Source organism: Fusarium solani (genome assembly GCF_023522795.1).
Source record: "Fusarium solani strain SB1 chromosome Unknown bctg00000005, whole genome shotgun sequence".
NCBI classification, from domain to species: Eukaryota; Fungi; Ascomycota; class Sordariomycetes; order Hypocreales; family Nectriaceae; genus Fusarium; species Fusarium solani.
This window is the reverse complement of record NW_027072153.1, coordinates 827,058-840,638: the sequence shown is the minus strand read 5'-3', so window position 1 is coordinate 840,638 and position 13,581 is coordinate 827,058. Positions and strand designations below refer to the sequence as shown.

Genomic DNA, 13,581 nt, shown 5'->3' with positions numbered 1-13,581 from the left:
GACGTCTTGAAAAGTTGTAAATCGCCAGCGAGGAATGGCTGCCGACAGCCTGGACACAGAGGACACAGAATGCGACCTGGTGGAGAGAAACAAAAAAGGTCACGTTTAGGTGTTTCTGCAGGTCTCGGTTTCGAGAGGCGCCCTCTCTCGGCTGGTGGATTGGAACAGACGCCGCGAGGACCATGTACATGTGTCCGCACCAGATTTGTTAGGCGGGGCAAGTACCTGGTCGCTTCAACAAGTTTGCGACATTCAGGTAAAACAAGCGCCAGAAGCAGAGACAACAGAGGCGGCCAATTTCGACGGCCCTTGACTTTCGAAACTGCTTCTTTTCGTTCCAAGAAAAGAACAACGCAAGAGTTTATCCTGGTTTTTGTGAGATCGAATGGCTGACGGTAGTTGATGCCCATGAAGGGATCCTGTATTGCTGCCGGCACATCGTCATTCTGTGCCCAGGCTCCCCGTAACTTGACCACTTTGGGCAGAGCACCCATTGAAGGCTTGCCACCTGGCCAAGGTGGTCCCAGTTAATCTCTTCTCTTTCAGAGCCTGGCCTGGCCTTTTTCGCTGTTCCAGAAAGACAGAGGTCAGCGACATCTTACGAGCAGCGGGCTGGTGTTTGCAGGGAACCATGTGCTATTGGGCGTCGAGGCAGAGCATCGTCCCCGCCAATAGTGTCCCGATAACCCAATCAGTTCAGACAGATTTGCCCACAACCTTTAGAGGTGCAGTCTCTGAGGGGACAAATCAGAACTCGTCGTAGACACAACCGTTTTCATTGCCCTCTTCCCCTGAGATTCGAAGCCTGGTTGATTCGCTGCCCCCCTCTTCTACAATGACCTTCCCTTTGGAAAAGTGAAAAAATCTCTTCAGATCTCGCCCAGCCCCCGTCCCAAGTTGCGGTGTCTTCAAGACACCTAGACCGAGATGTCAGAACCACCACCCCTATCTCAGCACCCTAGCTCCCCGTCCTCCCCCTGGTCCAACGGTCCCCATCGCCGCCGCCGCGCCTGCAGGAGGGAACCCTGTTGCAGCTAGGTAATATCCCATCGCCGCTAGCTGCAGAATCGCCTCCATGGCGCTTCCAACAACTGGTTCACGTCGGTCGATTGCACTCCACGTCACCGGCTCCAGGGGGGAGGATCCAATAGCGGCGCCATCGTCTGCTGTAGACAGGCCCTGCCTGACGGGATCTCAGGTAGGTTCTGTTCCACACAGCCTGTAAGGGGAAGGGCAGCTTTCCAGCCATCGTCTGTGTGTGCCCCAGGGCTGCTTGTGCTTCGTGCTTGTGCTTGTGCGTCGGCCGTCCGCCTAAGGGATCGCTTGACAGCCTCCTCTGTAGCTTGTTCAGGTCACTGCAACCTAAGGTACCTTAGTACCTACTCTGGCCGCTGCTCCTGCCGCCCGTGGTCGCATGTGGAGGCGACCTGTCTTGCCCTTTTCTCTCTTGAAGCTACCTACCCGCCCGCTCCTTCCCCATGATCCCATGGATCTCTCGTCTTTCTCCTTCCGTCAATCGTTTCCAGTCCTCCTCTCTCCGTACATTCGCTCGCTATAATCGGCCACTGGCCAGTCACTCATTCAATCTTTTGATCTTTCTCACACTCCTTGCTTCTCCCTCTATTCGTTTGATGCTTCATTGATTATTCTTTCTCTTCTTGGTTCTTTCCCTTTTTGGCCTCATCTTTTACACACCACCAGCCAGACGAGATTTCACGACCTCAAGATTCAACTTCACGATAGTTTGGATATCTGATATTGGGTTGCTCCGACTATTGCTTGCTCGACTTTGTTCCAAAAATTTGGTGCTCTATTAATACCATCTTCTCGCTGTGGCTCTTAATTCCTCCGTCGACCTCCCGTCCCGGCCGTGGCCCTTCTCACGACCTCCGAACCCCTGACCCACCCCCGGCTCCGACAGAATCGACGTCTACGCCTCAACGATAGTTTTTTGAGAGATCAATTGATCTTGCCCATTCTGGGGACAAGATTGGCAGCTTCTTCTTTTTCTCCTCATGTTGTGGATAGAACGGCCATTGCCGCCAAGCGCGTAGAGCATGTCGGTTTCACCGTCTTGCTCTCCGCCGAGACGGGCCTTACACGAGCGCACCGACTCCGAGAACAACCGCCTCCAGATTCGAATCGTTCCTTACAGTCCGCCCCGAATCGCCTCCGACGGCACAACGCCCCGGCCCGTCTCCTACGCCGATGCGAGTACCGAGACCGATCCGGAGCTTAGTCAAATCTGCTACGACCCGTTACATTCCTCAAGTCCACTCTTTGAAACGCCTTCGCCATCCCTGCAGCGGGGCAGGACTCGAAAGGCTGCACTATCGCCTTCACCATTGAGCCGTCACCCTCAATATCCTTCCTCTGACATCGAGCTGAGCCCTTCTCCCTGGACGCCACACAACGATGCCGACGACGAGACTTCCGATGTTTCACATCCGCGCTCCCGCGAACCCTCCACTTCTCCTCGACCCCCATCTCGCCGGAAGGTGATCAATGTACACGCCGACAAGACCTTTTCTGTACATCCTCAAGAGGCCTCAACTTCGTCGAGAGTCGACTCTTTCTGGTCTCGATCTTTCACAACCGGCAGCAGTTCCTTTGGTCGGGCATCATTTGGTCGAGGATCCTTGGGTCAATTCAGTGAAGACCGTGCCAGTCGCCCAAGTTCTCCCTTGACGCCTCTTACAGAGCGAAGTTCCAAGTCGCCAATACCTTCTTCGCCACCCCAAGCTCTCGCTAGCCCTGACAATTCCTCGCCATGGAACTACCGCATGTTTGGGGGTTTGCGCAAGGTGCCAACCACACCTGATGTGAAACAGTCACAGTTGCAGATTCCGGGACCAGCTCCTGAACTGCCTCTCCCCCCTCTGCCTGAGATTGAGTTCTCAGACCCAGGAGTTGGCCCGTCTTCGCAGTTGCTCAACCAAAAGACGTCGTTTCAGTCGACTCTTTCCGAGCAATCAAGATCAACCCTGTCTGACAGGACCAACTATAAAGTCTATGGCCAGAGCTCCCCAGTGGCTGTTGCCGATTTGACCAGCTTGCCAGCATCGTCTATTCATTCCAACATTGAGCTAATCGGCGATCCATCATCAGTGGATCCCTCCTTGCATGACAATACTCGTCCCCCTACAAGGGACAGCGAAGCGAACTACGTAGTTCATGGTCACTCAGCCTCTTCATCCGTTGTTGCTGTCAAGACCCGCGTAAGGCCAGAGTACTCTCAAGAGAGTCTCGTAGTTCCTCCTCTGCGAACTAGGAGGAGGCGGTCCTCAGACACTTTTGGTCTCGTCAAGACTCGGTCCCGTGAGACTCTTCGAACAGCATCGCTGACCTCGTTGTCGACAATCTTCACTCAAGAAGCCACTCGTGGACTCTTTGTTGGACCTGCCACCATTCTGCACCACACTGGCCCAAGCTGGTATGACCCTGCCGCTGCTAAGAGCCCCAACATCAACACTCCTCGCTCCCACCAATGGAGCGCTCAGCTCTCAACTGTCATGTCAGAAAGCGAGGGAGGTAGTGAGCCGGCATCTCGAGCTCTATCTCTCTCTTCCGTCCCCGGTAGACGCGGTAGCGGTCTGGGTAGCAGCCACAGCAAGTACGTCTTGAGCATGGCTTCTTCGCTCGCTGGCCTTGAGGAGCATATCGAGGCATCCTCTCATCACTCAAGAAACAGCTCACTGGAGCCCCCTGCGGCAGCATACGTTCGGGGATTGTCTCGTGACCCTGCAACGGGAACCATCCGTCTTATTCGCGACCATGATGAGGATGGTGATGGCCTCGCGGACCTGGAAGTCCTTCACCATCGCTCCTCACGAACACGGATGGGAAAGTTCTTGATGAGCTATGCCTCGGATCGGAGTCTCCGATCTACTGCTAGCTTCAATGCTGCCGTCCCAACCTGGGCGAAGTGAGTACAGATATGAATAACTGATGAACTTGTGACTGACTCTTCCAGGGTTTACTATGGTAGTGGCGAACGAAAATGGCTTGCTGCTCAGCCTTCCATGGAATCTATGTACTCTGAGTTCAGTGATAGCCAGCCTCCTGCTTCTTTCCTCAGCCGAACACCAAGCCAGGATGCCAATGTCACCAACATCCACAACCCTCGACGCCGACCTCGAGAGCCTGTCCCTCGCCGGCGATCTGAGGCAGGCTCCATGGACATTACTCCTGCACCGCCAGCTCACCCTGTTATGACGGTTGTTCGCAACTTGAAGAAGCAAACCTCGAGCATCTGGTCGCCTCACCTGGCCCGTGACCGACGTCCTTTCCAGCACAGTATCTGGCAGCCACCAACCTCAGACTGGGAAGCCCGGAGCGAGTTGACTGGACGACGAAATGCCCAGGTCACCATGTTTGTAGTGGGATTTATTTTCCCTTTGGGTGAGTTTATTGACATCATCTCTTGAGCAATCACTAACTGTCACAGCGTGGATGTTTGCCGCATGCATGCCCCTTAAGCCAGTTCAGTCGGAAGATACTGAACGCAACCACAGCACATCTAAACTGGAGGTGCGACGCAACCCATCTGGCCAGACGATTCCCGAAGAGGACCACGTCTTCACCAGCGCAATCTGGTGGAGAAAGGTCAACCGTGGCATGTCCATCATCGGCTTGCTCATGGTCGGCGCCATTATCGCCCTCATCGTGACTGGCGTCAGAGCTCACTGGGGCCATTAATATTCGACAACCAACAAGACATCACGTTCTGATGACCTGAGTCGGGACAAGATCCCTGACATTGAAACCCACTATGGAACTTCACGGCATCTCAACGATTGACGACGACACATCACGACGATACTTTTGTTTTTGCTTATCGATCAACTTTGATCTTTCAAGTCTCACGATCTTTTACGCACCTTGTCAAAAAGCTTCAACGACCAACGATTTTATTCTGAACAAACACCTTCGACGAGACACGATGTTTTTGAATTTTGTTTTACTTTTCATGTCTCAACGTTTCAACGACATACGATTTGCCCCTTTTTGAATTCCTTTGCCCAAGACTCACTTACACGACACACCGTCCCCTTGGATCTCATTTTCTCGAGACTTGCAACACTGCAAACCTTTTCTCTTTTACACAAACAACTTACATGGGCTCTTGTACCACCAATCTACCAATCATATATGGATCAATCCGTCCGTATACCTGTACTATAGTTGGATCTGGCAGCAATGCTGAGCGGGAGAAAAAAGGACTGACAGCATGAAGACGCTCATTCTTACGATACCATGTAATTACCATACCAGGCACTGAGCACTCGCACTCGGGCGTCACAGGAGAGCCGCCATGGCTTATCCCAGAGATAGACTAATGAATATCATGTAGAATCTACAGTACCTACTTGAGACTAAAGATTGATTGTTTCATTCCATCGTTGATGTCTTACATGCGCTTACAAGCTAACTTCCCAAGACCTGAAACAGACACACCATGATAACACCGGATTGATTGCTTCGTGGAGATGAGATGTGCGCCACACCGCACCTGAGATGATTACTCGGTATGAGCCTTGGTCCCGTTGGTCCCGTTGGTCCCGTTCATCCCGTTCATCCCGTTGACCTTTGGCTGATGGGCTTCAAAGTCAGCCCTGAGCTTCTTCTGCCTGGCCTCAACCTCGGCCCGAATCTCCTCGACGGCCTCGTTGATGTCGCCCTCTGGATCCTTAGAGATGCCTAGGATGGGCTCCTTGCCCGTCAGGCTATCCGTGCTGAGGGAGCGGACCAACTTGGCGCTCGCTCTACCCTGACGCTTCTCGAGCTGCTTCTTGAGGGCGAGCTTGCCGGGGGAGTGGAAGAAGATCAGGGACAGGGCGGTCCAGACGATGGCGTAGAAGTAGACGCGGGACCAGGCTAGGAGAGAGCCCTTGAGGGAGAGGACCAGGAAGGGCGCCGTGACAAAGGTGAAGGTGAGCTGGGTGGCGAGGTAGGTTGCGAAGTCGTAGTACTTCTTCTTGGGGGTGGGGTTTCCGGTTACGGGGTCGAGGAAGAAGGGGCGGACGTGACGGCGGAAGTCTAGAGGATTTTAGCATGTCGATGTGGTTGTAGCTCTTGATAGACTCACGCTTTGCGGCTGTCTGGATGAAGCTCGCGAGGACAAAGCTCAGATAGTAACCCGGGTAGAAGCCGTGCCACAGGGCACTGGTTCCAAATGTCATGAGACTGGCGCGGAAGCCGGGCTTCTTACCACGGGGCGTGACGCGCAGATAGACGTAGTTCCTGAGCCAGTTGTTGGTGTTTATGTTCCACCCGCCGAGGTATCCTCGCGGGTTCTGGGCCGTCTCGACAGCCCAGGGGTCAATGTTCTGCAGACGGTTCCATGAGATCTTGCCAGTAACAGGATCCACGCCGTTGTAGCCCAGACCCGCGAGGATGCAGGAGCCTTCTGTGAGGTACCAGACGCCGTAGTACTTGAGGCGTGCGGTGAAGCTGACCATGTAGAGGGACCAGATTCGGCGTAGGAGGCCGTACTCGACGAATGAGTCGGCTGTTAGCATGCTGGGGTAGTAGGAGCCACTGAAGCCCATGAAGAGACCGATGAGGACGAGGCCGCTCACGGCCTTCCAAGCGGCAGGGCCACCACTTCGAGGGATCTTTCGCTTCTTCCTTACGGGAGGCTTCTTGGCTGGATCAACGTTGGAGACGTCAAACATGGTCGTGTCAAGCCATTGTCGGTAATCGGTATAGTCAAAAGACGGACCGGCGAAGAGGGCGGGGAAGAAGAGAACCCAGCCAGCATAGTCGAGCAGAGGAGGAAGCTCCTTGAGCCTGTTCCTCTTCTGAGAGTCGGACAGCTGATCATCGGGGAGCTGACCGTCTGCAACGTTCCAGCAAAAGGCGCTCAGCTTCATGAGGAGAACCATCTGGGCGCCCGTGACGTCGACGCTTGAGGGGTCGTCGGCGATCTGGCGGTGGATGTGGTTGACCGACATGTGGCCCATGACAAAGGCGAAACCGATCCATGGCATATAAGGGCTCGCGCGGAGGAACTTTGCGATGCAGTAGGTGCCGCCGGCGCTGATGAGGAGGGTGCGGGTGCCGTCCCAGAGGTCGAAGAGGCCGACGAGGTAGAAGAGGGAGACGCTGGAGTGTGTTAGCTTGACGAGTTGGTATAGGTATCGGAGGTTGTATACCTGATGATGAAAATGTTCTTGGCATCTGGTCTCGAGTCGGGGATTCGTTTCAGGAGCGCTGCGAAGGGGTAGGACAGGAGAAAGGAGGAGACTAGCTTGACTGAGAGCGGAGGTATTAGCGACATTGTTGAAGCTGTTAATGTCAAAAAGGAGAGGTTCAACTTACGCTCATCAGGAGAAGCACCAAGGCTATTAGCCAAGGCCACGAAAGCTATATGCGAGTTGAAAGTTAGAGATGGATAGCTTTGGAGGTTATCATGAAGCCTCCAACTTACGCCTGTGTAAGAAGAGCAGCATTTTGTCGCGGGGCTCTAGTATAACGCACGAGAGGATAACAGAAAAAAAGGAATTGAGAAAAAGGGATCGCGATGGTATATCCCTTATACCATGGCTTCAACAACTACTGAGACAAACTCTTTGGGGGTAGGTTAAAGGAGAGAGCAGGTCAACGATGAATGCAAGGGACGAAAGGGAACGTGCTAGACGTCATAATCTTTTATCCCCAACATTTCTGTTGGAGAATGCGAAAAAAAAAGCTTGGATGGGGAACGACTTGTGACGTCCTGGCCCCACGTGGGGGGGCATGCCTGATTCACGTGTGCAACATGGCGGGGTGATGCATTTAAATGATAAAGGGAGCCTTCCTTTACGCGTGGTCTGATGGATAGAAGTGATCACGAGGTCCATCTTACTGTATCCTCTCGAGGCCTGGAGGTTAAGCACATGTTTGTGATTTGAATTGATATTGAACGGTTACTTATCTGTCTTGAAGACTCGTGGACGTTACGGTTACGTGACGCAAAAGACGTTTTCACATGCAGCCCGTTACACACAATCTGCAGCCGCCTCAACAGCTTCTTCAGCTCGTCTCCGATCATTCAAACAATATCTATAAAATTTTTCTACTCTGCAGGGAGAAAAAGGAGAGCAATCCAGAGTCAGGACTTTGCTTCGGAGTATGGCTATTTAAGGAACTTGGCCGCTTGATATCTGGCCAACTACCGAATCAATGCCGGGAAGAGCCGTGTGATGAAACGCTTTCTTCAACGAGGCGGAAAGCCAGTAAAAACCGTTGGGTGAGACAAAAGAAGGGGGAGGAAAAAGTCATTGAATGGCGCTCACTACCATGCACAAAGATGCGCTATATGACGGCCCGTAGATCATGCATTTCAATGCGATTTTGACCCGAGCCGGACGCTTCTCGTTGACTTGCTCAAGGGAGTTTGCAAAGACATTTGACGCTTGTGCCACCTTCACTGCAATTTTAACCCAAGCCGGATCCTTCCTTCTCGTTAAGCAGGGCGTCTCTACGGAGTAATTGAGCCGCATCGGCCCTTCACTGCAATTTTAACCCCAGCCGGGCCCTTCTCATTCACATCTACCAGCTTTGTCTCGCCTTCACTGTAATTTTAGCACCAGCCCAGTCTTTCCATTTTACCGGGGCGTGTCGAGTTGAGCCGCAATCATCGAGGAGACCGCCAAGCCCAAGTTTCGACAAGGGCTTGGTATGTTATCACGATAAAGATGAATGCCGAGCCTGTATGCCCATATGGATGACTTGTTATTGGTAGGTGAGAGAAGTATCGTTCCATCGACTGTGAAGAATCTTGGAGTGACTGGTGCTACCTGACCAGAGACTGTTTCTTGCGTGCAGTGCTCGACTGCCACTGCAATTTTAACCCAAGCCGGGCCCTTCTCGTTCCCCATATGAGCTCAGCCTTTGCTGCAGTTATATCTTCTAGGCCGAACCAAGTATTGGGGATAATCCGCAGTACTTTTCTCATCACCTAATTTCAGTGAAGAGAGCAAGAACCTCTAACCCTGTGTAAGACGATTAGTCTATAACTCTTGTCGATACGAAACTTGCACTCCCGGTTTTTTTGCACTGCAATTTTAACCCAAGCTGGGCCCTTCTCGTTCACACAACACCCTGGCGTCCCATCTCGCACTTCACTGCAGTTTTAACCCAAGCCGAGGCCCTTCTCGTTCACACCAGGGTGTTTCGTGTTGACCTGCAGTCATGTAGGAGACTTCCTTTGCAAGCCATCACAATAAAACGAAAAAGAAAGAAAAAAACAGAGCCTGCATACCCGATGATGGCTTGCTGTTGATGGGTCAAACCTGGTTTCCTTTTTATTAGGGTCCGTTTCTGCTTCCTTTCACTGCAATTTTAACCCCAGCCGGGCCCTTCTCGTTCACTAGGACCTTTATACCCGATTTGCTAACTCGATACGGTGTAGATGGGTGTTTATGTCTTCACTGCAAATTTGGCCCCAGCCGGGTACTTGAACACACCACAAGATGGATAAACGCCCCTTGACAACCTAGGCCTAGGTTCACCGTAAATTTACGCTCCCGCGACTGCTTCGCAACAATGACTGCTTCATGCCGTATATTGAACCATCAACCAAACGGCCTAGAGCAAAGTAAATATGAATCCCACTGGTCCTTGTACTCCAGCCACGCCATTGTCTAAGTCAATACAAGAGAACCCCCTCTGTGCCTGTGCTCATTAAAATACTGTACACGCACAGGAACCCATGTCTTTCAGCCCCAATTACATATTTTATTCTATTTTCCCTTCTCGTGAAAACTCCTACCACTCTCCCAACATCTTTCGCCGACTGGTCAAAAGCAAAACGTCTAAGAATTGGCATCACGGGCGCTCTTAGCACTGGCACTCATGGTTGGCCGCACTGTAGGTAGCGAGTTCCGGGATGAGACCGACTGTCGCACACGAGCCCAGGCGTAGACGATGCCACTGACAAAACCGATGAAGATAGCGGATACACTGCCCACTGTAACGGGGGCCGAGAAGAAGACGAGGCCGCTGATGGCGATGGGTAGCTTGTTGAGGGCACCCACCATAGAGTAGGTAGTCGACGATGTAACTCGGATACACCAAGCTGAGCAGTAAGAGATAAAGATAGCAGCGAGACCGGAGTAAATCATGCCGATAATGATCTTGTTGCGCGTCTCCTCAGGGAAGTTGCGGGCAAAGTTAAAGGCGGACCAATCCTCGCTGATCAACGAGCAAACGACAAGAACGGGGATGGTGAGAAGGTTGTTGTAGTACATGGCTAGACAAGGTCAGCAAACTGAGGATCAAGGTGTCATGTGCAACATACTATCCCAATCCTTAAAGTTCATCTTCTTGATAACCTTGCGCATGCCGAGCACGTAAGCAGCGCTGCAAAAGACGTTCATGCCCATCCACGCGTATCCGGCGTTGAGGGTGGACATGGCAGCAGCCGAGTCGCCAGTGCCAAAGTCGCCGGCGATGGCGCTCTGGATATCAGCCCAAGCGGCCACGACGGAGCTCAGAACCATGAGACCAAAAGAGAGCAGGGCCATGGGTGTGACACTGCCGCCAAACCAAAGCACCTCGCCGTAGGCAATGACGATAATAGTCAAGTTCTTGAAGATTGTGTAAACGGGGACCGAAAGAAATTGAAGCGATTTGGTGCTGGTGTAAATCATTCCAACCAGGAGGAGCGAGATAGGAAACCCTTCGTTTTGTTAGCAAGGGTAGCAAAGGGTTGAAGCTGGGAACATACACTTCTTTGCCCTGTCGGGATCAAAGGGAGCCAGGACCTTGATCAGACCCAGCTGCTTGCATAGAGTAATGGTAGCAATGCACACAATGGCCTAGAAGTAACCCACCAGTCAGAACAACGCCTCAAACCCCAATCATGTATAGCAAGCATACCTGAACGGTCAAGTAGAAAAAGTTGAGGTTCCAGAAGCTACCCGAAACGACATACTTGTTCACCACCGTCATACTGATCGACGAGAAACAGTACGCCACGATGGACAAGGGCGGGCTCTTCTCGAGCTGCTCCAAACTGTTCCCATGCATATTCGAGCCGTAGGCGGAACGGGTCGGGGACCGAGCCAAGAAGGTATCCTTCTCCTTCTTTCCATAGTCGTCGCCCATGCGCACGACATAGTCCTCGTTCTTCTTATCCGTCATCGTGAACTAGTGTGTGGGGAGAAAACGAATTTGCGATCAGCGCTGGGATGTAACGGGAAGCGTAGGGTTCAGCCGTTGAGGGTGAGACGGATCGTGGACGAGGGATGGGATCGTGATCGAGTTTCGGCTTGAGGATCTCGTCGAGGCGAGTCGCGTTCAAAGAGGGAACAAAGTGGAAAACGCGATGAGGGCTCCTCGTCCTTGTCCCTTGCTGTAATCGATTTTCTTCTCCCTTCGCCTGGCCGGAGCAAGATGCCACAGGTCGAGGGGCTCAAAGAAAGATAGGGAGACGTGGAGCAACCGGGCGCGTTGCGCTTAGTCATCCAGCCAGGGGTTGAACCTTTTCAGTGGGTAGGATCTCACGTCGGACCCCCCAGATGCGCATCTGACAGGTTGAGCCAAAATTAGCCCTGGAAGCTCGTAAAGAATTCGTGTAGAAAAATCAAACCAGGCCAAGGGCGATCCCTAGGTCGCCCACTTGGTATGAAAGACTCTGGTGTGGCTGCCCTTGGTGAGCAAACCGCATATGTGTCCTGCCGTGGCTTCCGGGCAATTTTAAGTAGCGGCAGACGCAGCAGCCTCAGCTTCAGGCTGTGTAGACTCTTCACCGGCTTCCTTGTCGTCGTCTGGAACTGGAAAGTTGAGATGCTTCCAATCCTCCAGCTCTTCCGTAACTGAGCGCATGCGATCCCGGATGCTTTCGATAGCGTAGCTCCCTAGCAGCAGCCGCAGCGGTGGATACGAGCAATGTCCGAGCTGCCACACGAGCTCGGCGCACTTGACTGCACTCGTGGGCCGATGCTTGTCACCGAGCCACTGCACGATGCGCCGCGCGTGTAGGGCCGGCGATGTCGGGTGTCCGTACGTTTCGCTCGGCGGCTTGACGAGGAAGTGGCCCCACGACGTCGGGAGCGCCGTGTCCTGCATCTCGGGCTCCTCTGGTCTCACGTGGCCTGGCTCGATGAGGGTCGCTTTGATATTGAAGGCATCTGTCTCGTAGAGCATCGCTTCGATGAGTCCCTCAACTGCGTATTTTGTAGCGCAGTAAGGACCAAGGCCAGGGACTCCCAGCGCACCTGAGGTTGAGCTGAAGATGAGATAACGTCCTGCACCCTGCCTCCGGAAGTAAGGCAGCGTAGCATGAATGATGTGAAGCGTCCCCATAAAGTTGGTCTCAAACTGGTTCCGGATGTCATGCTCATCCTGATCCTCGCACGCGCCGATGACGCCGTACCCGGAGCAGTTGACGACGACGTCGATGCGCCCAAAGTGCTGAAGCGTGCGCTCGACGACGCGGTTCACGGACTCGCGGGCGCGAACGTCGCACAGAGCGCCGAGGCAGTTCTCGTGGATGTTTTCCATGTCGCGGGGGCTCGTCTCAAAGACGCGCCCGACAGAGGTGACCTGATCTCCGTGAGATAGAGCACACTTGACGAGTGAGCGGCCCATCTGGCCAGTGCCCCCGAATATCTATCAACTGTAAGCATCTTGTCCAAGAGGAAAGTCTGTATCAACGGCAACATACAACCCAGACCAGCTGTCTTGGGGGGGCGCTGCCCTGGGGAGGATCGCAACTCGCCGGGAGCTGTGGCACCCGCGATCTTGCTGATGCCTCGGTAACATCGGACGCTTCTGTTCTCGTGTCCATGGTTGGTTTCCTTTTCGCTTATACAAAGGCCGAATTGCTGAGCTTTGGGAGTATGGCTGGTGTTGAAGAAGGAGGATTGAGTTGATGACACCGCCCGTCAAAGGCCTAAACCCCAGGTTTTGGTTTGGCGATGACTTGTAGCGGTGGCGGGGTTGAAGGTCCAAGTGTCTATACGTACCCCACACAAAATGAAGGTTCCTGGAGAAGAGACTGCAATTGCGGCCGTAATATCACGTTTGACTCTATAATTGGTACATCATATGATCAAGAACCTTAATTGAGTTTATTGTCGTTCAAAAAATACAAACAATTGCTGTTGATTCGTTCCTGCAGCCCAGTTGATCGGCGGCCGAGGTTCGGTCCACGTCTCTCCGGCATCCCGGTCCTTGGAATCAAGACCCGAAACCGGGCGGACCGGGACCACCTCCGAAAGGCTCCGGCAGAAAGAGTAGAAATGATGGCAACAAAGTCTGGTTCATCAACTTACCAAATCTGCTTACAGTACAGCCTAGAATGATAAGCACAAGTCTCACCTGTGGCCGCTTCACTTAGACCGTCCCCCGCACTCCGCATTGCAGGACCAATGCCGTGAGCCCGATTACTTGCTGACCAGGATGAGATCACTGACGCCCGCTGCTCAAGCAGTTCTCGTCTAATTCACACAATAATCGGAAGACCAAGGATCAAAACGCCGAGGATGGTAGAGACAGGATGTAGTTGGCTACCTAGACTGGATATCTTCAAAAACTCCCGCTAAGTCTCGACTCCAACAGAATCCAAAAAAAAAAAAAAAAAACGGCGCG

The 13,581-nt window shown here is 52.9% G+C and overlaps 4 protein-coding genes across 4 annotated transcripts; 1 reads left to right on the top strand and 3 right to left on the bottom strand.

Moving 5' to 3' along the window:
• Positions 1-2,057: 2,057 nt before the first annotated feature.
• On the top strand, positions 2,058-4,698 carry MRS44_008679 (uncharacterized protein; the record flags this gene model as incomplete). Its single annotated transcript, XM_046269635.2, has 3 exons — positions 2,058-3,925; positions 3,974-4,401; positions 4,448-4,698. The coding sequence occupies 3 exons, from the start codon at positions 2,058-2,060 to the stop codon at positions 4,696-4,698; spliced, it is 2,547 nt and encodes an 848-aa protein (XP_046132132.1).
• Positions 4,699-5,521: 823 nt separating this feature from the next.
• On the bottom strand, positions 5,522-7,454 carry MRS44_008678 (uncharacterized protein; the record flags this gene model as incomplete). Its single annotated transcript, XM_065621019.1, has 5 exons — positions 5,522-6,039; positions 6,089-7,107; positions 7,158-7,215; positions 7,324-7,368; positions 7,433-7,454. 5 exons carry the CDS (start codon positions 7,452-7,454, stop codon positions 5,522-5,524), a joined length of 1,662 nt encoding a protein of 553 aa, XP_065477091.1.
• A 2,346-nt stretch (positions 7,455-9,800) lies between these two features.
• Positions 9,801-11,130, bottom strand: MRS44_008677 (uncharacterized protein; the record flags this gene model as incomplete). The annotated part of the gene is made up of 4 exons (XM_046269632.2): positions 9,801-10,237; positions 10,286-10,666; positions 10,715-10,805; positions 10,867-11,130. The coding sequence occupies 4 exons, from the start codon at positions 11,128-11,130 to the stop codon at positions 9,801-9,803; spliced, it is 1,173 nt and encodes a 390-aa protein (XP_046132130.1).
• A 555-nt stretch (positions 11,131-11,685) lies between these two features.
• Positions 11,686-12,778, bottom strand: MRS44_008676 (uncharacterized protein; the record flags this gene model as incomplete). Its single annotated transcript, XM_046281202.2, has 2 exons — positions 11,686-12,600; positions 12,656-12,778. 2 exons carry the CDS (start codon positions 12,776-12,778, stop codon positions 11,686-11,688), a joined length of 1,038 nt encoding a protein of 345 aa, XP_046132129.1.
• Between the last annotated feature and the right edge of the window lie 803 nt (positions 12,779-13,581).